The sequence below is a fragment of the Neodothiora populina genome (genome assembly GCF_041146345.1).
Source record: "Neodothiora populina strain CPC 39397 chromosome Unknown canker_contig_8, whole genome shotgun sequence".
NCBI lineage: Eukaryota > Fungi > Ascomycota > Dothideomycetes > Dothideales > Dothioraceae > Neodothiora > Neodothiora populina.
Genome location: NW_027191411.1, coordinates 410,233 through 433,258, shown reverse-complemented (window position 1 = coordinate 433,258; position 23,026 = coordinate 410,233). Strand labels below are relative to the sequence as shown.

General features: G+C 50.5%; 5 protein-coding genes across 5 annotated transcripts; 2 read left to right on the top strand and 3 right to left on the bottom strand.

Moving 5' to 3' along the window:
• Nucleotides 1-819: 819 nt before the first annotated feature.
• Nucleotides 820-1,900, bottom strand: AAFC00_006627 (uncharacterized protein; the record flags this gene model as incomplete). The annotated part of the gene is made up of 3 exons (XM_069346614.1): nt 820-846; nt 910-1,514; nt 1,576-1,900. 3 exons carry the CDS (start codon nt 1,898-1,900, stop codon nt 820-822), a joined length of 957 nt encoding a protein of 318 aa, XP_069199482.1.
• Nucleotides 1,901-6,803: 4,903 nt separating this feature from the next.
• AAFC00_006626 (uncharacterized protein) lies at nt 6,804-7,308 on the top strand (the record flags this gene model as incomplete). The annotated part of the gene is made up of 4 exons (XM_069346613.1): nt 6,804-6,806; nt 6,865-6,914; nt 6,968-7,196; nt 7,249-7,308. 4 exons carry the CDS (start codon nt 6,804-6,806, stop codon nt 7,306-7,308), a joined length of 342 nt encoding a protein of 113 aa, XP_069199481.1.
• Nucleotides 7,309-8,542: 1,234 nt separating this feature from the next.
• Nucleotides 8,543-8,956, top strand: AAFC00_006625 (uncharacterized protein; the record flags this gene model as incomplete). Its single annotated transcript, XM_069346612.1, has 2 exons — nt 8,543-8,628; nt 8,695-8,956. The coding sequence occupies 2 exons, from the start codon at nt 8,543-8,545 to the stop codon at nt 8,954-8,956; spliced, it is 348 nt and encodes a 115-aa protein (XP_069199480.1).
• Nucleotides 8,957-17,173: 8,217 nt separating this feature from the next.
• Nucleotides 17,174-19,534, bottom strand: AAFC00_006624 (uncharacterized protein; the record flags this gene model as incomplete). Its single annotated transcript, XM_069346611.1, has 3 exons — nt 17,174-17,185; nt 17,242-19,366; nt 19,431-19,534. 3 exons carry the CDS (start codon nt 19,532-19,534, stop codon nt 17,174-17,176), a joined length of 2,241 nt encoding a protein of 746 aa, XP_069199479.1.
• A 1,566-nt stretch (nt 19,535-21,100) lies between these two features.
• On the bottom strand, nt 21,101-22,705 carry AAFC00_006623 (uncharacterized protein; the record flags this gene model as incomplete). The annotated part of the gene is made up of 1 exon (XM_069346610.1): nt 21,101-22,705. One exon carries the CDS (start codon nt 22,703-22,705, stop codon nt 21,101-21,103), a length of 1,605 nt encoding a protein of 534 aa, XP_069199478.1.
• Between the last annotated feature and the right edge of the window lie 321 nt (nt 22,706-23,026).

The window sequence follows — 23,026 nt, the reverse complement described above, 5'->3', positions numbered from 1 at the left end:
ATTACCATTCTTGTATCATCACTTCTTGTTTTCTGACTATTTGCGGATTTCTATACTCTGTACTATGCCTAAGCGAGTCTTTTCTTTCGAGGCTGTTCCTCTCATAAAGTGCCATGCAATCCAAGAAGTGTTTCCAGGTCAACTGAACTCGTGATCTATACAAGCTTCGCCTCAGGTAGACAACATTCCGACGACTACCAAGAAGCGGTCAAATAGTTGAATAGATCGAAGCTTAGTCTGTTCCAGATTAATAGAATGTTAACAAAGGGAAAAAAAGAGCAGGTGGAGCCGAAAATGACCATTGTACGATTTCTTTGTATGCGCTTCCCTTTCCTTGTGCATTCCTATTTGTCTACATGAACATGAAGTGTCCCCATCCTGCAGCCAGCAGAAATTGGTACAAAAAAGGGACAAGTCGACGCAACTGCGCCTGCAACCGCTGAATCCGAGAGGGTGATATATAAGTTTTCGCTTCCAATAAATTCGCAGCAAAAGCCCATAGTAGGAACACATTGGTAAGAAATGAAAAAGGGGGGGCTTGTTGGGTAGTGAGATGAAGAAAGAGGATGAAACAAGAAGTTTGAAGTCAAGGAAAACAATGAAGGAGCGAGGACCCAGGTGTGAACCAGGCGACGTTCTTATAGACAGAGGAAAAATGATGGTCCAGACACTACAGAGTATGCTGGGAGCATTCCCGAATGAGGATATGCGCCAGGTACCAGAAGTGTTTGCGCCGTAAACAAATGATTAGCGTCAGGGGGGAGATGTCGTCAGGTCGTGCTGGGGTTGTTTCATTCATGTCAAGCGACATAGAAACAACTACCGACCGTCGTCGGGGTTGGTGACCTACAAGATCAACGTCAATATTCAAATGCCTTAACATTTGCGTCAAGCTGCCGGGGTGCTCACCTTCAATATCCTCCTTGAGTAGTCCTGTTCATCAGCGATGCTTCCATCACTCAGTCTCCTGTTCAGCATAGCCTCAGGGTCCAGTCGCGCGTCGTTACCATTGCGAACCGACATGCCTCTGACAGACATGCCGCCTGCACTGGCGCTGTGATCTTGTGCTTGACTGCGCTTGCTGTATTCCTCCTCGATTTGCTTTCTTCTTCGGTTGCGCGTGTAGAAGAAGACGCCACCAGCAATGGCGGCAGCCACAACGACACCGACAACGACGCCCGCGGCGATACCGGCTGTGTTGGTACTGCTCTTGTGCCCCTTGTTCTCGGGGTCGGACGTTGCACTCGCAGCACTGCTTGGCATAAGAGTGACCACAACTGTCTTTCCTGGGGCTTCACTCGTGATCACCACTGGTGTATTCGTCACTGTAGGCGAACCGGTTGTTGTGGTCGCTCCGTCCTTGGACGAAGACGATGACTTTGAGCTTGATGATGACGATGATGACGATGATGATGATGAAGAAGAAGAAGAAGAAGACGACGATCCACCTCCCAAGTAGCCCACGCTGTTGTCCTCACCAGTCTTGTAGACTGTGAAGAAGTTGTCGCCACCGCCTAGCGCCCCGCTGTTAGTCATCCAATGTACATTTCCACGATCGAGTACAGTTCGACTCACAGTTCTCTTGGCCGTAGCCGTTGCAAGGGGTGTCGCACTTTCCATCGTCGACTTTGTCGCCTTCGGCGGGAAGTTGGTCACCACAATAGCAGTCTGAGCCACCAGTCAAACCCATGGCGGGCTTGTTGATGTTGTAGCATACTTGTTGACACCAGCCCGAGGTTTGATATGTGTAGGAACCTTGATCAGTCATGGGCTTTGACGAACTGAAGCAGCCCACATAAGTCATTGCGTTCATGGCGTCTGCTGATGACGGTAGCTGAAGAATTAGTGGTAGCGAAAGTGACAGCATAGCTGCCGTGGCGGTGCGGATTGTTAACGGCATATTTATTGCTTTTATGGTTGTTGTTGTTTTTGGTATTGACGATGACAATGATGATGACAGAGAGCGACGAGATCTCTGACAATATTAAGGTAGATTTTCTAAGAACGCGGTCAGTCGTCTTGACGCCTTTCAACGTCGGACGTGTCGATGAACTAACTTTTTGGATTTCAAGTAAATGCACTGTAGATGCTCGCACTAAAGCGGACCAGAACAGGCAATTGGGGTTCTTTTTAGGTGGTGTGTCGAGGTGAGATAAAAAGTGGTCGATAGGGTTTGGTGGAGGAGAACGAATTACAAGCAATTGCCTCTGCGATGGCTCATGCCAGATTGGGACGCGGTCAAGTGATTAGGATGAGATGACTCGCTGCGTGACTTCCCTGTCGCGAAAAGGGAAAGAGACGATACGATATTAGGCTTATCACACGACCGTGACCTGCACGCTGCCGCTTGTCGGTGTTGACTTTGGATGCAGTCGTCTCTAAGAGCAACGACACTGCGCTACTCTTCTTCTGATGTTGCTGCTTTGAATAACACTGCTTGGATCCTGAATTGATGGAAACGACAGAAACACTGATGCAATTTATCCCGTGGGTAAGAGATTTTCGAGACACCTAGCGTCGGAATGCAGCTGCTGCAGCACGATGGGTTTGTTGACGTGTTGGGACACGAGCTCGACTGGGAAAGAACCGGGGCAGCAGGCGTCAGACAAGGCAAGGGCGAGTCGATTGTAGTCGGGATGGATCAAGATGTTGAGGAGTAAGCGAGAGTATTTCTACCGAGTGAACAGGCAGAGTCGTTTTTTTCTCTTGGTTGCTGAATTAGAAAAGATCGTAAATTCGTTGGGTGTATGGATAAGTCGATTTTCTGGACGAGGAGGAGTTGGCGAAGCGATTTGAGAGATGATGATGGGCCGGCCGCGAAAGGGAGGGAACATGAAGAAACCACACGGCAAGACCCAAGGACGACGTGGACCCCTCGAACTCGATCAGCCCCATTCAACAATCATTTCTCTTGGCACCACTGCTCGGCTGGCCGACACACGCGGTCTCCGTGTTCGCTTTGCAGAAGCTCCCGCGCTAATGCCAGGTACTGGCTGCTAATTGGTCGCCTCTTAGCCTTTCCCCTTGTCTATTTTGAAACCGCTCATGCAGGAACGACCACACGGTGCAGTAATCACAGGTGACCGGTTCACTAAACAACCACAGCCTAACTTTACATGGGTCTTGTCTGTCTATTCAGTCAATTGCGAAAACTAACATCCAAAAGCTTTCGGTTTGCAGAGATATCGCATTGCCACGGAAAAACAAATAATACATATTGCCAATGTGCGCTTCCCATGCCTTACCAAGCCTAGCATCTTAGCCACCAAAGCACTTGTGAAGCATCGAGTTCTAGGCCTCCGCACTCGTTATAAGGATTATTATACACGCAACGCTCGCAATTTCTCGCCCGCACAGACAGACCAGTAAAAAGGTTACAGTACTCCCAATATCCGCTCACTGAGGCATCCGCTCAATTCCTTTCTATCCGATAAGGCAGAGCAAGCTCTGAGCTCTGAACTGGCTGTGCCCAAGTGTCACAGGATGAATCGGTATAGTGCCATACTCAAAGCTGTTGCAAAGATGCTGGGTGCGGGCAGTGTCCCTTGTGCCATCATACCACGGCGAAAGCTCGCCGCTTTTGGCTTCGCTGGCGCCTTCCCGTCTCAACGTCGATCGCACTTTCGATTTGGCTGTCAACATGATGAAGCCAGACGATCCTCCAACAAACGCATGCGCTGCCCTCGACCCAAAGTGACCACAGATCCTGTGTATGCCCAAATGTAGCCCATGGCTAGTATTTCAGAGCAACGAAAAGGTCCATGCCTGTCCCAAACCATGGCTTCTACTTTTAGCATCCTAGCAGTCTGACAAACACAACCTGGGCGTCGATATGCTTGCTTTTACTTCTTGTGCAGCAATCAAGCCAAGAGCATCGACCGTTCCTCGATCACAAATATAGAACGTGCTGATTCTACGGGTATAGCCGGATATCGCGAGGGCGCAGCCTCCACCTCATGAAAGTTCTCTGTGTGGTCGCTTGAGCATAAACTCGCCCATTCTGTATAGGACACACGACACGCTTTGTTCGAGGTGGAGGGACAGTGCTGCTGACGAACCAAGCGCGTCATCTTCTGGAAGCTACGGACTAGTCATGACTACCGAAACTCATCACTTGTATCCTGTAGCACTCGTGGATGCTACAAATCTCATACGCTTCAACTTCCTGAACCTTGACAGAGGTCGAAACCGTCTTCCTTGAACATCAGAGCTTTTCAAATAGTGCGGTCAGCGCTCAGGACGATGCGCACTATAATACTTTAGTCTCCGCCAGAACGACGTGAAAATTCTTACGTTGGATCTCCCAATACTCGGATGCTGGAGAGGCATCCACCTCGGTCGGAGATCATCGGCCCCTAAGGTGCGCCAGTATGAGCAGTATCCTCTCACTCCCGCCAGAACATGGTGCTGGATCGACGCGCTCGCGTGCCTGTACCCAGTCTATCACCTGTGTCTAGAGCCTCAATGTCTTTGATCCGTCCCGTGAGAGCATTACCGGAAAAATCATTCTAGGCTCTGGGTGAATAGTCTTACGGGCGCAGGCGGAAGCCAATTTCTCAACCTCAATTCATGTCCTCTTGTTCAGCATAGTCGTAGGAGTGCCAGAGATAGCTGTACTTGATGACGGTCTGCCCATTTCTGCCGACACTGTGTGTTAGTATCTTGCGCTTAGAGATTGACCATGAATTGACTGGCATTGGACTGGAACGAACATCGCGAGACTGGATCTTGAAGCGAATCCAGTCTTGTGATTGACCAAGTCTAGTACACCTGTGCACCCTCAGTAAGGTTTGCCCTCCATATGTGTATTCACCGTAGACATGAAAGCTGAATCAGACAAGGGCTGAGTTCTCCCAAGTCTTGCAGTAGAGCGCACATATCATGTTTAGTGAATTTTCATGCCGTCGCAAAACAGCGAATCAGTCTCTGGAGTGGCTGCTTCGGTAGTGGTGAGCATTTCGCGTTTCGTCCAGAGGACATAAGAAGGTTTAGCATTGTGCAATTCTTTTGCTATTTTCGAACTATGACGTGCTGAGGTCGTTCATTGCTTTATGGTGAGACGACACGCAAGAAGAGTCGACGTGTTGTATTGTTGCCCACGCGCGCTCGTATTTTGACCCGGGTGGTGAAATCATTGCGCCTCCAAAAAAAAGTTGTCGTAATGGTTCGGGAGTGCTGGATTTGCTATAATCAGTTGGTCCAGTCAGTCGTACAGTCGCATATTCTACTTGGAAGATTATAGTAAGGACATAGCTGGGAAATATCATGAGAGCGCTGGTTGCAAGGTTGTCATCTATCGCAGCAATAGTCCCCGACTCGATGGTCAGGGTCGCCCCTCAAGACGATACTTTGCAAGGGCTAAATCGTAAAGCAGGCTTCTACATCTGCTATCCCTTTATTTGATACTGAATTCAAATCTCCGGGTAGCAGTGGCATGATATAGGTCAATAACATCAAAACATTTCAGAATTGATGCTGTTCGAACATATCAATATATCAAGTCCCCTCCCGCGAATGAGATCCAAATTAGTCCGAATCGCAGGTTAAAACAAGCTTACCAACCTTCAATCTATGTCGGGTGGCTAATTTCTTCGTTCGTGATGCTGCCTCTCAGATTCTATATTTGTGCATATGAGCGCTGTGAGCACGGTAAATTATCATAGGGGAGATGACACGATTCATGACCGTCATCAATGCAGACAGACATCAGACAGGAGGTCTGGATCGATCAACCAATCAATTATGTACCACTTTATAATTGCGGACTAGATCTCGATGTCCGCCTGGCTGCACGATTGCGTTCGCCACCCCGAGAGCGTGTCGCGACCTCTATGCGGAGAAGGTGACTTGGGCCTATAGCTGCGAGTGTTAAAATGCCTGACTGGAGATGGGAAGGGGAGAAGCCGTGACGCTAGTGATCGACAGATCTCCCTTACCTTTCATGACGTTACAGTACTTGTATTTCAACAATAATCTCTTCTCTCACGTACGACCACAGGCAGCTGAGAACTGGGCATCCCGTCCGCTCTGCCAGACATAAGCAGTTGACCGGCAGATTAGTACTACGGTGGGTGACCACGTGGGAATCCCTGCTGTTGTACGTTTTGTATTTTTACTGGCTGTACATGGAACTGCCAAATCGATGGCTCAGTCGAACACTGTAAATTGACCCAGTCCTATGCAGACTTTTGACAAATCCGCTTCTTCGTTGCTTCCTCCAGTCGTCGGTGATGGATTGAATATATTTGATCCCAGCAACGACAAAGTGGTTCTCCTGTAAGTGAAACCCTTGGAGTTCAACGAAAAGCATGAAACCATGACCAGCTACAAGTACATGTCTCGTATATTGCATATATGAAGATTGCGATATGAACATATGCTCGGTGGCTCATGCAGCGGTGTTGTCCGCAATAAGACGTCTTTGGTTTGGTAATGCATCATATGCGCCAACTGATAAGCCTAATGTCAGGTTCACCAATGAGAGTGTAAGGGCGATGTCTTCCGACAATCAGCATCATGTGAATGCATTCACAGCCTTACTCGACATGCAGGATTAGTGAGTCAGACTCATGTGTGATGAACAACCACGACTTGGCAAAGCTCTCAGATAATTACCGGAAGTGAGGTACTTCATCGAATCAGAGATGACTGGCAGATAGCTTGGAGTATTTAAGCTAGAGTGTCTCCCCTTAAGATGGACGTTAGAGGTCCTTTGATCTGATATTAATCCATTCTGAGAAGAAAAAAGAGGATACGCTTATACCAAGTCTACTTGCACTCAACCCGCTGCGCGAACTTACACTATGGTAACAGAGGATATGCTTCCCACGGTGGCCAGGAAAAATGCTAATATTGGCTACAAAGGCCCTCACTGTTGTTCATGAACCGCCACCTGAAGTGACTTGCAAGGTTGAGTAAGTACTTACCTCAATACATATATTTCACATACTAAGATACAAGCTTGCAGTGTTGTCGCAGTCCATGGTCTTAACTTTCTTGGTTCACGCCAGCACGGCGCAGCTACTTGGATGAATGGTGAAGCTCTTTGGATCAGGGATTTTTTGCTGAACAAGCTCTCCGTACCTTCACGCGTCATGCTTTTTGAACACAACTCGAGTTCATCCCTTAGAGCTTCAGCTCTTGGACTTGACGATCATGCAAAGAAGCTTCTGACGCTTCTAATGATGCGCAGAGATGTATCGGTCTCCCATCCCTGACATCGTTCTAGAGCTGATCATGGTCTGTCAGGGTGTGCTGGAACGACCACTGATCTTCATATGCCACAGTCTGGGTGGATTACTAGTCTAAGAGGCACGAATTTAGGTGACTTGACTTGCAGAATTTTGCTTACGTTCCAAAGGCTCTAGTGGAAGCAACTATTGATCGAAGCTTCAACTCTGTTCCAGCGGCCACCACAGTAATGACCTTATTTGGAACTCCTCATCGCGGTAGTGGTCACGCTACCGTGGGGAGCTACACGGCTAAAATAGCTAATACGGTGATGGGAAACCTCAACAATGATTTGATCAAGGCATTGCGCTAAAGCATGCATTGAATATGGAGCAGGCAAGCTAACTTTGGCACGGGTGCAGCTTCGCAAAGATTCGCTCGACGAGCGACGGGTATTTGGTGCACTAGCAAAGTGTTCTGGTTGGTGTGACTTTGGGTCCAGTAAGATTCTATCCAGACTACAACACCTTAAGCATACTTATTCTTGCTAGAATCGGAGACCCTTGATCTCATCAGTTCCATTTCGCAATACGAGCCCCTGCGAATACACAATCGGATCGCTATGGAACGATATGCAAATACGGCTGTATGGATCCTTGAAAATACGCACTTCATAGAGTGGCTTGACATTGCCGCTGGAAGATGTCTTTGGCTCTCTGGAATCAGTACGTTCACAAAAATTTTCCTGACAAAAGCTGGCTAACGCAAATTCACCCAGTTGGATCTGGGAAAACATTTCTTGCGTAAGCGATCTGATCCTTCACGATGGCCAGACATCTTCTGCTAATGGAACTTAAGAAATGCAGTTGTCACAAAGCTGCTTGCTTCTCAAGATGACGATCAGCTCGAGGGGCCGATAATACACTACTACTTCGGCCAAACACCTCAAAAGCAGAAGACTGCTATTAATTTTATGCGAAGCTCTGTCAAGCAACTTCTTGGTTACTCACATACTGCTTGTCTTCCCTTGCCTCCCGAGATCATACGTAACGTTCAATCACTCTTTGGGCCATATGTCCAGCCACCGGATGTACAAGAGATTGTTGAGAATGTCCTAATACCTCTCCTATCTAATATCTCAGCCACAATATTTGTCATAGATGGTCTAGATGAGTGTGGCTCTTCAGAGTGCTTCAGGATCTTGGACATTGTCAGAAAAGTTATGCTCAACAACAAATCAATCAGGGTGCTGATATCTGGACTGGAAGAGCTCGACATACTGCGATATATCCCTGGAGCAACGAAAATATAGACATCAGACGGCAACAACGACACAGTTGTAACCAGATATACTCTCACTCTCATCGACATAATGCTGACAACACGTCCTCCGATAACACAAGACCAGGATGTCGTACAGATGATCAAGAATCGGTTGAATGATGAAGCCAAAGGAATGTGAGTTGCTGTCACTACACTGTGCAGCAGGATAATCTTGGACTTTGTCGCTCACGCCCTTCGTAGGTTTCTGTGGGTGCGATTGCAAGTGGAGACAATATGGGAAACCTGCACCACGGATGCTCAAATTCTCACAGCGCTTAAACATCTACCACCAACGCTAGAGGAGACGTACTCGCGATGCTTGGAGCGGCTTCACGCAAGTCGACGCCCCTACGCATTCAAGGTTCTCAGATACGTTTATACTGTCTATGCGCCGTTTTCGTTGGTTGAGCTATCTGAGAGTTTCGCGGTGGATCCAGACCTGGAAGACTCACGAGCGACATGATCCCGACTCCTGAACTTGTGCTCAGCTGCGGTGCGAACTTGATATATCACGACGATATAGATCGAAAGGTCCTGCCTGCGCATCACTCTGTCCATACGTTTCTCAAATCGCTCTCGGACAGTAGCCATTTCGAGCCCGCTGATCTACTCCAGACAAACACATTACGTGTAGTTTCGGCATTGTGCATTGATCATGTCTGGTCGCGCACTTACGGCCAAGAACGAAACGGTGACAGCGAAGAAGCTCGAGTGCCATCTAGAACTCCCGTCAGCAGGCTATACTCGTGGATACCTAGGTTGAAAACGCCGTCATATCTTCCTCTTCCTTCTGGCAAGCGCCGACTAGCACCTGGAAATTTGTCACCCTCGATAATGCTGAGTTTACGGCCCATCGTACCGATTAGAAGGAGTGAAAGCTTCTACCACTATGCTCGAGAGCATTGGTTACGTCTTTCACAGGACTGGAGCCGCGAATCTCAGCAATGGGAGAAGATACAGGAAATGGTGTTTGACGTCCACGATACCTGGCAGCTACAACCATGGCAAAGAACAAGCAGGCACAACCAAGTGCCAAGTCTTTCAGAGCTGCTTGTCAATATGCTTGGTTGGGGCATAACGCATAACCATCTTGGTCTCGTGAAGCTCGTGGTCTTGAAGTACGACGAGTCGCCCGAAGCAAGGAAATCCAGTCAAAACATCTTCGACCAACCTTTGTCTCGCTTTGGCAATCTTGGAGCGCTTCACCTCACCTGCAAATTGGGTTTCCTGGAAATTGCCGAGGTTTTGGTTGATCGGTGCCGCTTGGAAGCTACGGCACCTCCTTTTGAATGGACACCTCTGCACTTTGCTGTGAAGTTCGGACACCGGAATATTGCAGAGCTACTCTACCAGGCTAGGAGACCTACCATCGCACGTTTTCTGGTGGGTTTTCTTCCGACGTTGGAGCGTGAAGCTGACTTATCTGCGCTTGTAAAAGAGGCTCTTGTAAAAGAGTGGCTACTGAAGATGGTTTGTAACCATTACAATGTTGTCGAGTGCCTTCTTAAAGAAGAGAACGTGCTTCAGACAGGCGACAAAAGTGAGCAGCATCGTCGCCTAGAGCGAGAGCTTCATCGTTCAGAAGATGAGCTTCGTCGCAAAGGAGATCTCGCATTTAGTCTATTGGGAATCAGGAATAAGCTTGATGAGGATGAAGACATGGAGTCTAGTGAACTCCTCCAGTGGATCCAGAGACTAGCAGATTTAGCGGTATCGCACGACAGTACATAGCGGAATCGTCGAGCGACTTGTCGAAACATCGAACTTCGACAGCGGTCAAAGACGTCATTCTCGCCTGGTCTCTCCTTCATGGTAGCCTCCGGGACAATCACCCATTGTGACAGCTTTCTTGTACCATTTTTGTGATGACGTTGAAGGGAAAGATAGGCTCATAGTTTAGTATCTGGCACTTTTCTCCAGTCCATTTCCAGAACCATATCTATACAATGTGCCTCAGATACCGTGCGGCCTATGTTTATGGCAAGTATAGCATCCACTACGCTGCATCTCAGCTGGCGATAGGTGATAAAATAAAGCAAATTCTAGTGTCGACAACATCGAACCCTAGCAGTGCCCAGATTACCCAAAACAGCCTAGTTTCCCCGCGATAGACCACATCTCATTGGCTATATCGATAGCAACTTCTCCACCTCGACCATCTACAGTACTACGTTGCCATCACCACAAGGAAAACCCCCACGAAGATGTTCTACTCGGCTTGTCGCAAGACAATCTATATGACCAAGCGCCCGTAGTCGGCACCCACAAAAAAACAATGAAATCATGAGCCACCTCTACCTCTCAGACAACGCCCGCTGGAAAGCAGTATCCAGCCGCGACAGCGCCGCATCGACGCACTTCGTATACTGCGTCAGAACGACGCTGATCTACTGCCGACCAGACTGCTCATCACGACTCGCCCGCCGAGCGAACATAGAGTTCGCAGACTCGGCCGCTGAAGCTGTAGATAGAGGGTACAAAGCCTGTCGGCGATGCAGACCCGATTTACCGCTTCATGAGCCGCAGAGGGATGTAGTGGTCAAGGCTTGCCAGCGAATTGAGCAAGCTGCTAGAGAGGATGAGGTGCTGGGGTTGGAGGATCTTGCGAATGGGGCGGGGTTGACGAAAAGTCACTTTCATCGCGTGTTTAAGCGGGTTATTGGTTTGACTCCTGCTGGGTATCGTCGAGAAGTCGAGCATCGAAGCAGTAGACTGGTGTCTGAAGGGCAGGGGTGTAAGGTGCCAGTTGTGACGGTCATGACGCCCACTGTAATGTCTACTATGATCGACACTGGAGAATTGGATCTTAGTGCATGGATTATTGGATGAGATGCTGAGCGAAGAATCCATATCAGAGTGATAGGACCTGATTCACGAGAGAGTCTACCGCGACTATCGACTATATCTCAGCCATCAATTTTCATCTCAGAAAGTCTTGCCAAGAATGACCGGCTACAGCATCACTTCCCAAAGTCACTCCACAGCCTCCTCCGATCCACAAGCATACCCTTCTGATCAAAAAGCACACCTTCACCTTCCAACAACTCGAGCTTCTTCTCAATATTCAATCGACTCGGCGCATCTCTCCAATCGCCTTGGAAGCCGCCTACGTAGCCTGTCGAAGCTATACAGTGATGGCACGGCTTTGGGGAAGCGTCAGAATTAGCAAGTCTCGAGGTGCAGTGGCAGGAATTTGGGAGGTCAGCAATAGGAAAGTGACACTGACGACTTGTGGGGCGTATGGATCATTTCGGAGCGCGCCCCCGATAGCTCGAGGGGAGGAGCCTAGAGCATCTGAGAGGGCTTTATAGGTCGTTACTCGACCGCTGGGGATTTGTGAGAGGAGTCTGTAGACACGCTTTGGTGTGTCAGATCCTTGTCGGTCTGTGTGTTGAGTGGATGGAGCTACCTCTTGGTATTCTGTGACTGCCATGATGATTATGCGGCGTAGCCGTTCAATTCAATCTTTGGGATGTCACCTTGATCAAACAGCAACTCGTGGCAAGAACGATAGGATCTCAGAGATTATATATGCGAGTGAAGGATCTGGTGGCACTGGTGCTGAGTATCGAAGCAAATTCCGTATTGGGTTCAGAGACTTCTCGTCAAGCGACCCGATTGGTCAGTTCTGTAGCAATCCGTGCAGAAGGTATATTATGCGAGGACGCATCGAAATATAGTACACCTCGTTGCAATCATGATATTTAATGAACACATGTAAAGTATACATTATCGAAGACGCAACTCTACTTTCCAACGATTCTGTTGAGCGCCATCCCCTTCTTGCCATTTTTCAGCCACCGATTGTTCCCAGGTCTGAAGTCCCTACGGACAATCTTAGCACGATCGACCAGATTTTCGCCATCTTCTCGTCTCAGATAGATGCCTTCGGCGAAGCAGTCGCCATAAGCGGATGATAATGCCTGGACAAGATCTTGTAGAGACGTGCGATCGAGGCTCAACGGGAGCGGGATCGCAGGCACTTGACATATACTTGTGTCCTGGAGTCTGGCGCTGAGTGCTTGCCTGCTTAGGAACGTATCGTGAAGTGTATCATAGAGGTCGAAAGCGAGGAAGACATCTCCGAGCTGATCGTAGTGTATCGCGTGTTCTGTGTACAGCCACTCGCCGTAGAGTATATACTTGCCCGGGGCAGCATTGCCGTTCTCGCCACATAGGACCTTCCGCAAACTGTCTGCGTGGCTTGAGATCCATTTGTCTACTTTCTTGAACTCGTTGTTGGTTTTCGCCGGTAAGGAACGGGTACGGCTCTAGACCCAAAATCCGAGTGAAGAGGCTGGATCGAGCTGTATACCCATGTTTGCGCCGTCCACCTTTTCTTCTAGTGTGATGGTGATGCCGTTTTTTGTTGATAAGAAGCTGGCTGCATCGTTTTCTATCTCGTCGTCTCCAGTAGCTGCGCCGAGATTGTATAGATGCCGTGTTCTTGAAAAGCTGGTGAATACTGGCTGGGTCTGCAATGAATGCTGCGAAGTCGGCTGTCGTGTATGGGGCTGTACATTCCTAGCAGTGGGCCTCTCTGTAGGCACAGAGCCTCCCAGCAATTCCAACAGCTCTGAGGCGGCTCCATCGGACTGTACACGCAGAATGCAATCGAATCTCTCTCTTGGTACTGGCGGGATAAATTCCTTCTTCACCGACATGATTATTCTCCGTGATCGTCCCTGTGCTATAGTGGGATGGGTTGACCTTGCATCTGCGCGTGAGATACATGTTTCCGTGTCGGTATCGAACCACGCGCACACAGAGCCAGCCGGTGAAAATGCGTGGTCAAGCCATGCCTGTCTTTTGGCTGGAGTGGCATTGCATAGATCTACCACTGCTTTCTTACTATCTCTAACACAGCTTGCCAATGAAGTTAGACAAGAATCATGCGTACCCAAGTCATCTTGCGAAATGACCTCGAAGCCGCATTGCTCGGCGAGACTTTTTGCGAAAGTACTCTTACCTGAGCCAGGTACACCACAGCATACAACCAGGGTCGTTTGAGTAGGCACTTTGCCTTTGACGACTTCAAGTCCAATCCCTGGCACAGTCTCTGTTAGCTTCGCGGCAGGTGAGGTGAACTTCGAAGGCTTCAGCAAGTAGTCAACAAACTTGCGGATGATGTTTTCTTGCTCTGCACTTTCGATACTTCCGGGACGCATATGACGGATCAGACGCATTGCTTCAGCAGGGAATATGATCTTCTTCTCATACTTCTGAGACGAGTGTCTCCTTTGTGAGCGGCCGTCAAAGCCACAAGCCATGGTGTAACACGCGGCAAAAGTACCTGCGCGACCCTTACCGGCCCCACAGTGAACGAGAGCAGCTTCGTCGGGTGGGAGGGCTGACATGGTATCGATGAATGTATCGACTTGTTCCAGACTTGGAGAACGATAGTCCTTCACGGGGATGAATATGTTCCGCGACTGGCTATCAGCAAACCAATCGTGCGGCAGAGGTACTTCTTGGGTGAGGGTCACGATAGTAGTGATGTTGAACTTCTCCCTTAGTATGATGATATCTTCGGCAGACCGGGGAGTGCTCATAACAGCTAGTCGGAGCGGTACGAGCCATCTGAAGAAGCGTGGAAGCTTATACGTCCGCCTCTTCCATGGAACGTAAAGACGCTTGTTCGAAGACTGTATAAGAAGATGTGGCAAAAAGGTGTCTAAGTCTAGAAGACCCTCCTCCATGTAGTCTGAGAATGCTTCCTGTAAGATCTCACGATTCTCTGGACATGATGTGAAATTGAGCAAGGGACCGTTACTGTCAAAAAGCGCGCCGTGTTTCCCCCACTGAGAGATTTCTGGCTCGGAGAACATACAGCCAATGTCTGTGTATTCCAAGCACTGCAGTATTCCGTTGACTGCTGTTTCTCGTACTTCATTCCTGGATATACCTGCTTTTGAAGATATGGTGGTCTCAGACAACAGCGCTAAGACATGCGCATAGTGGAACATTTTTCGCTTGGAGTACTGAGACAAAGGCAGTAAGGCTGCTGATTCGATATGTTCGGCAATTTGGTTCTCATGAGTTTGTTCAGACTCCTTAGTCGAGCTCAACGTGAGCTCCTCGGACGAGGTAGCCGCCATGATCGTTGCTCCACAGGATAGAAGAAAGTGCTAGTGTGGTGAGGTCGATACACGTTTTACTTCGGGGTTTTGTCTCGATAAGAAACCAGTAGACAGCAAGACGTACGATTCTGGAGGGAGTGATAGAGTCTTCTTTCTATTCTTCACACTACCTACCTTTATTCATGAGGTATAGAGGTTGTGTTCATCCTTAGTACTAAAAGTGCTAGATTTCCCGATTAGGCCATCGCAGGAGTTGACTCATAAACTAGGGCATGCTCGAATCGGGAGAGATTGAAGTCTTTGACCAAGCCAATTTTGCCTCGATTGACCAGGGCGATGATTTTTGAGTCATTAGCAGTCCAGATGCTGGTCTCTCAGATCGTGGAGCTATGCTGGACGATGGAAGGAGGCTACTCCATTATCACAGCATTCGGATCTAGACGCTGTGCAATTCCCGCCCCGTGATGATTATTATCCGAGCATCCAGAACACGACCACTTGACATCGGAGTACGACCCAGATCAGCGTATTTATATTACAGGTAAGACAAGCAATCAAAACCACAATATGTCGAGAAGCGAGGTTGCGCTCAGTCCAATCTGTGGACGATGTGGTGTGGCGGTGTTGAGACAACAATTATACGATGAGGAGCATGAGACCAATGCATCAACCACGGTGATCCCCTGATCTCATCTGAGCTTGAAGCGACATTAGTATCACAAGTCAGCTGGTTCGTCCTTACATTATACTGGAGCATATTTACTGCATCTTATTTGTAGCACAGGACGAAAAGTCAATGGTGATGCCTTATCTGGCCCCGCTCTCTCGGTTAGATCCGCCAAGCGCCTTGGTCTCGACCCGCAAGCGTGCTGCCCTACCGCCTCCACCATTACAACCTCGATTGCCAAGCCGACAGCCACCTTGATGTTCACCTTACTGCATCAATGATGAAGACGACAACGAGCAACACTCTGATCTTACTCACTCATTTCTGCGAGATCCACGGTCCCCAGACCGTGCTCTGCACCAGCGTCATCCCCGCGTCTCCAAAGCCCTCACCATCGTCGACTTTGACCTCTGAGACCGGGTCGAGTTGCGCGAATTGCTCTTACGATGTGCCCAACACCACTACGACACCGGTGCTACGGTCGGAGTATCTACGGTATACGATCGTGAGCGCAAGAGTGACGTCTGATCCGCTAGTGAGAGAAGTATGTACGCGTGCGCTGTCAGTGGAAACTCTACCGAAGGGTCAGACATCAGGAAGTTTCGTCACGTGCACAGATGCGCGATTACTGGGAGATGATGAGAACCGCGGAGTCAACATCGTGCATGTTTTCCGCCTGCAGGATCCGCGAGCTCGAGGCCGACGGAGAGTCTACGCCTTCGTGTGTGTGGGGGACAACGACCTCTTGAGCAACCAAGGACCCATCATGAAGACCTTCGAGATCTGGGCGGATTCCATCGAGCATCTCAGCGAGCGCCACCTGAAAGCGCTTCAGAATTCCAATCACGCCGGCGGCGCTTCGACTCCAACATCCGATGGCGGCGGCGGCGGCAGCCATAGAGACTTTCTCACAGGAGGCAACAGTCTCGACTCATCAATGAACTTGTCTTCCGCGACGCCAAGTCCACCTCTATCAATCGACACGCCACCACAGTCCCACTCACCGCCTAGGTTACCAGGTCCGCTCTTAGCTCGTCATCATCGAGGCGCGGCCTCCACAGGCGGCATTCCAGGCACCTCAGCATCAGCATCAACCCCCACCTCAGCAACGACCGCAACAGTAACAGCAGCAACAGCGGCAGCGACGAGAAACATGACTCCCGTCTCGAGTTTTCTGTCCGCCAAAACCGTCGACCCAGACGGCTTCCCGCGCTCCTCGCACGCAGTGGGCTCGGCGAACCTAGCTCTGATCCCCAAGACGCGAAGCCTGGCCGAAATCGTGGGCGACGAGTATTTCTTCGTCAGACTGCATGCCGAGCTTTGCAGGTTGATGAGTGACTTGGTCGAGAGCAGGACGGTCGCGAGTGAAATTAGTGATGGAGAGGGTGGGAGTCGTAGTGATCGTGATGATGATGATGATGATGATGATGAAAAAAATGATGACGACGACGATGATGCTAGTCATGTCGGAAGTGATAGTAGTGATGAAGCGGACCCGGGAGGTCGTCCGGAAACTTTGCATAGGTGGACATGAGGTTGCTTGGAGTGAGGCATGTTGCATAGCCGCGCTGGTCGTGCGAAGGACTGGAGGCTAGGCTCCGGAGATGAGACGATGAACGCAGGCGTTTGTCGAATGATACAACGAAGGTTGATCATCATATCAGAAGACATGAAGTGCAATTCCGCCCAATCATTCATTTGTTACTTCCAAGTGGAGAAAGACTAAGGTACGATCAAGTGAAGAATTTTGCTTTCGTAGACTGCTGTCGCAGTCGTATTACAATATGGTTCAACCGTCTACCACCAGACCCATCTTCTACGTCCTAAGCTCGTTGCGAAAACCCTACCGGTTGCCAATCATAAAGTATCTGAAATCAAGAATACGTTCACGATACAGCAGAAGAAACACCAATCTACACTTGCAGTAGCGCTTTCACATTATGGTCTATGTTTCATTAGCTCAAGTTGGCTGTGTCTTGAAAATGAAGAGAGAAGACTTACGCATTCGCTATCTTGCTTGGTGGCTGGTACCCCCATTTCCTCGAAAGTCTTTGGTCCCTTCTTGGGAGGAGGTCGAGTGGGAGACGATGCAGGTTTTGGCGCTTCTGAGGGTGTAGCAGCACCAGCGGGGCCTTGTGACTGGCCAGGTGATGCCAAGTTGGGCCTTGAACTCGTCCTCGGAGGATGGTTAAAGTCTGATGTGCTGGCGGTTTGTCGCAAGGGGCGTGGGGCAGATCCATTTGCTGGTACAGGTTTCTTCGGAGGACTAGACGCTCGAGATAGGCGAGCCGCCCGTCGCACATCAGGAGGCGCTACAAATCCAATGTCCAACGCACCGCCTGGTGCACTGCTGTGCGGCGGTGGGGCTGGTGCCAATGGTGTTGTGTTCACCGGACGAGGCTGCACACCTGAAGGGATCCTCGAACCGTGCCCAGGCACCGGCCTCCTTGGATCAAGCATCGGACCCGATTGTCCCGCCATACCTGATGGCATTCTCTGGCGACCGCTGCCGGTAGTGGCAGTAGATGAAGGGCGAATTTCTGGGTCAAAGGAAAATGCAGAGCTCGGGCGATCAGGGAGCGCGGTGGCAGCGCGATGGATGTGCGGAGGCCCATCGTCGACGGGGTAAGGTGCAACAGATTGTGATCTGATGTCCGGAGGTGGTACAGTAGGCGGACGGTCGTCGAGCGGGTAAGGTGCGACTGACGGGGTCCTCTTAAGAGGTGCGGCCGGAGGAAGATCGTGTCTTGGCAGCTCAGTAATGGAAGACATTCGCGGAGGATGCCCCTGTTGAAATCGCTCTGGTTTTGCGCCTCGCTGCGATCCGTATTGGGATCTGATACGGGTCAGAGCCACGGTCTCGTGGTCCTTCCGTGAGAGCACTTGTTTCCTCGAGATGCCATCAATGCGACCAGCAGCGTCCGGGTTGCCATTGCTGGCAGCGCGTCTGTACCAGTGAAGAGCAAGATCGACATCTTTTGCCACGTAGATTCCAAGTTCGTTGAAGTAGCCCATTGCAAACTCGGCATTGGAAAGGCCAGTCTGTGCTGCACGGTTCGCAAAGGTATATGATATTTCTTCATTCTTCGCGAACAGGCCTTCGTGTCCCACCAAGAACCATTTGCTGATGGCCATGTCGGCTTCCGCTTCGCCCTGCCGAGAAGCTAATCGATTGTAGTGCAAGGACAGGGCTGGATCGAATTGACATCCAAGAGAACCCAACTCGTAAGCAGAACCCATTTTCAGCTGAGCCTTGGCGAATTTCAGGAAAGCTGCCTTCTCGATGTAGTGCCTTGCCGAGGCTTCATCGTAGCTCAGTACGCCCTCTGGCAATCTGATCTGCGGAAGTTGTCGTGCAAGTAACATGCCATAAACATAGGCGCCCTGTGGGGCATTCTCATCTGCGCTGTCGGCCGAACGTCTGATGAGATCGATGCCTCTGACAAAATCCTGATCTTGTCCATGCTGGCCTCTCAGCGTCATCATACCCAGGCGATATAGGGAAGCAGAATCAGCCTGCTCGACGCCCTTGTGGTAATGCCTCAAGGCTTTGACGGCATCGTTGGATGCCTCGTAAAGCATGCCCAAGCGATACTCTGCTCTTGCATATCCTTTGTCAGCCGCACGCGCGTAGCATCGAAATGCCTCCTTTTTGTCTTGGGCTATATTGAATCTTCCGAATTCAAACCACATGCCCTTCATAAAGACGGCTTGCGGGTGACTCTGATCGGCTAGGAAGTGGACGACGTTCATAGCGTCCGTCCTGATCTGTCTTTCGACAGGCGGAGTTGCCGGCCTTGCAGGCTGTGTTGCTTGCAGTCGTTCCTCATTCTCCATGGCTGTACCTGCATAAAGCAGAGCGTCTTGCGCCCAGGCCAGTTGCATATCCGGGTCATTTGAGGTAAGCACCGGCATGCGCGCCTCTTCCAGCGTCTTCTCGACTTCCTCGTCTGATGGAGCGACATTCGGATAGATCCTCGCACGGTCGTGGATGGCTGGAAATGCAGAGCCAAACCTCGGGGATGAGCTCATGGATGTCGACATTGTGCTCATCGTGGATGTTCTGTCAGTCAGATTCATGTTCGCAATGCCCTCCTGTATTTGGTCTGACATTTCGGGCATGTGCCTGTGAGCAACGTTGCAATGATTAGCATCTTGTTCTCGAGCACATTACTTGAGTTCTGTCATACCTTTGTGGGGCTGGTGCGACCAGCACAGGTTCATGGGGCGGCATGTAGTAGTCATCATATCCGCCAGGTACAAAAGTCGCACTCGCCGTGGGATAGTGAGACATGTTTCTTTGCTGACTCTGATAGCCAGAGTCGGCGTAGGGATGGCTATAGTGGTTATACGAGGGGTTATACGAGGGGTGGTTGTATTGTTGATAGTGGGGCACTCTCTGAAACGGCACACTTGTCGCTTTTTGTTTGAGATCAGGTCAGCCAGGTTCCAGAAATCGAATATGCGAGTGAAGCAGTGCTTCCGCAGGGTTGGGCTCGAGATGTTCAAAGGACAGGAAATGCATATCACAGGGTTTCGTAAAAGGCAGGGTGGAGTTTGGAAATGTCAAATAATGTCAACCTACTTGCGCCTGCCCAAGCTTGGGCGGATTGTTGCGACAACATTGACGCGTTTACCCAATCCGGTCTTGGCGACTTCCTAAAGTTATAACGTCTGCGCCGCGACTCTGACCTCGCTTGATCCTCGAAGGATTGTTGCGAGTCCTTTTTTCTTTTCTCCTGGGAATGGATTCGTACTTGAAGAGGGCGCAGGGAGACAATGTCTGTTACTGTCGGGTAGTGCGGTCTGCTCCCACTCCTATTCTCCAGCTTCAAATTAGGGCCTCCTGACGCGGCCTTCATCTCGTTTCTTCATGTCTATAATGATCGTCCTGCTTATACTTGGAGGTCGAACAGACTTTGTGACTGTCAACCTACAATGCAAGTATAACCTCCCAATCGTTCTGCCAACTGTCTCAACCCTTGCAGCGATCTTTCTTGCGTACTCTTTCCTTTCGTATCGATCAATCAATCAATCCGATATCGTACTCTACGTGGTGGAGCTACCCCAAGTATCGCGCGAAGTCTGAACTCACACCCGGTGGACCCGCACAGCCACTGTGAAAGTCTTGGGGCAATTCGGAGATGGGCAGCACAGGCCCGCCTTGGAGGAATAGTGAGTTTCTTTCCTCGACTCCAGAATAGTGACGGGTGCCGACATAGCCCATCACAGCCTCGACATACCAAGGCCTATTTCAATCTTCTTCGTTGTGATCCGCGGACTAGCCGCTGAGCGTCGTGCCTGGTCTAAGCCTCTGCCTCCAGGATCCTTCTCCGCTTTGTGGATCACGAGTCTGCTTCAGGGTGTTGTCGTTTTATGGTAGGATAATCAGGAAATGAGTGTATCTTGAACATTCAGAGGCAAGACTTGGTCGTTTCGGTCCACAGTTGACTACGGGGTTTGTAACGCAGTTCATAGTCTACTTAGGCGTCTTTGAAGGTACTGCTCGACCGCGACAAGAGTAACATGATTATCTTCGCTTATACAAGTCCATGAATATTGCTCCTCATCTTGATCATGAGCATACAAACCCATCGCAGCTTGGAGCAACATCGCGGACAGGGTCGCCGTCGACTCTACCCAAATCGAGGTTTGCGGCCCAAGCTTCCGTCAAAAAGGGGGAGCGGAGGGTCGCAGACATGCGGAGATATCGACGCCGAAGTCACAATGTTCCAAGATTCTGTGATTGGACATGTATGGAATAGGTACTCTATTGAATACATTGATAGCATATTTATCTTCCCAACTTGATGGAAGTATCTTGGCCGTATGTGGATTTGGTAGATAGAGGTTCAAACACTCAGACTGCGGGCTTGGCAGCTTCTCCTTCTCCCTGAGGCTGCAGCGTTTGCTGGACGCCTTGTATGTCCTCGGTCGTCGTCGGTGCCGAGTCGACATTGGCAACAACATCGGCTTCAGTCTCGGTCTTCTCTTCTGCTCCCTCGTCTTCTTCCTCGTGATCATCATCGTCCTCCTCCTCCTCCTCGTCCCCATCTCTTCCATCCCTCAACTTGCCCCCCTTGCGCTTAGGAATGACCTTCATAAACGCCTCGCCCCAATCGCCGAGCGCCAACCACTGCAGCATGATCTCGACGACATGATTAGTAGCCAGCACTTTACGGGATGCCATTTCCAGATAGTCGCCGATCGGCAGCCGAGCGGTTTTGACGTTGTGGGCTATGGCGCGGCGGTGGCAGAGACCCTTTTCGCGGTTCTTGTCGACGAGGCCGCCGATGATGTAGGTGCTGTAGGGTTTCAGCTCGGTCAGGGTGTAGTCGGAGTCGCTGCTCAGGTAGATGATTTCGCCATGGTCGGCGGCGACGCTGGCGGCGGGGCATTGTTGCTGCTGTTCGGCTGAGGGGTCGGTGGAGGCAGTAGCGGGTTCTGTGGAGGTTGAGGTTGCAGTGGTACTGGCCGAACCGGCGTATTTGGCAAAGACGCCCTTGAGCTCGCCGCCTCTTGCTGGGTCAGCCATCCAGGTCTTGGCCTGCTCGGCGGCGACTGTAAAGTCTTCTTCGAGGAAATGGAAGCCCTTCCAGTGCAGGTAGTTTTTGTTCAGGACGCCGTCGAAGCGCTCGCGGAGTTTGCCGTTGAAGGATGACACGGCGAGGTGGCCTCTGAAACGGGCGTTTTTGTTCTCCGAGTAGCTGCGGGTGATCTGGCCTGCCAGACTGACTCGTTCGTTGTCCTTCATCTTGTCGTCAAAGTCGCAGTCTAGCAGCAGAGTGATGGGGAGCTGGGTTGCGGGCACGTAGGAGCGCTGCTGGGCCTTGAAGGCTTCCGGGTCGAGGTAGAGTTCTGCGCGCTCTTGACGCTTCTTCTCTCGCTTCCTGCGGTTTTCCTCTTTCCGGCCGGCTTTGCGCAGCGCTTTCTTCTCGTCCCAGGCTGCTTGACGGCGCATTTTCTTTTGTTGGTTCTTGGACAGGGGAACGCCCGGGGTGACTTGGACACCGGTGTAGCCAGTGCCGTTGGTCGAGGCTGTGGTCGCACCTTCAAGTGACGGAGATGCTGTTGCAGCTGTTCCGGAGACGGATCCAGCTGCGTCTGCGGGTGTGCTTGTTGCCGTTGAAGAAGTAGTTGCATTTCGAGACCGAGAGGGAGGGTCGGTGGTGGTGGTGGTCTTGGAAGCGTGATCAGCTTCTTGTTTTGTCTTTGCTGACTCTGCGGCTACAGCAGGGTCTTGGGCTTGTGTTGGCGCACCGTTCGTTGGGTCTGCTGCTGTCGTGGTTGTGGTTGCAGGGTTCGAAGACTCGAGAGTGGTGGTGGTGGTGGTGGTGGTGGTGGTCTGGTGGGTCTGCTGAGTTGCAGGAGCAGAGGCAGTGGTTGCAGACGAGGCAACGGCAACTTCATCGTCGCGGGTGTGGCTGGTCTTGCGGATCTTGTTTGGCCGCTCTGATTGCTCCATTGTATCTTCTTGTATCTTCCTCTTCTGTTCTGTGTTTTCCTGTCAGCAAAAGAAAGAGACAATTGGGGAAAGAGAAGGAATTATTTGGTAGGGCTGAGAGAGGGCCGGGACTGGGGCTTCGGAGTCGATTGATCCGATGAACAGTAGGGCTGGTGCTTGGCAGAGATGCTGACCACCTGCACCTGCCGTTGCTGGTGTTGGCTGCTGCTATACCATTCTGTTTGTACAAGCATAGTCGCCAATCATCTCCGGATCTTCAATCGCACGCCTGCCCCGAACAGTCCATCCACTCGATTGCCTCGTCGGCGTAGTCTCCTTGAA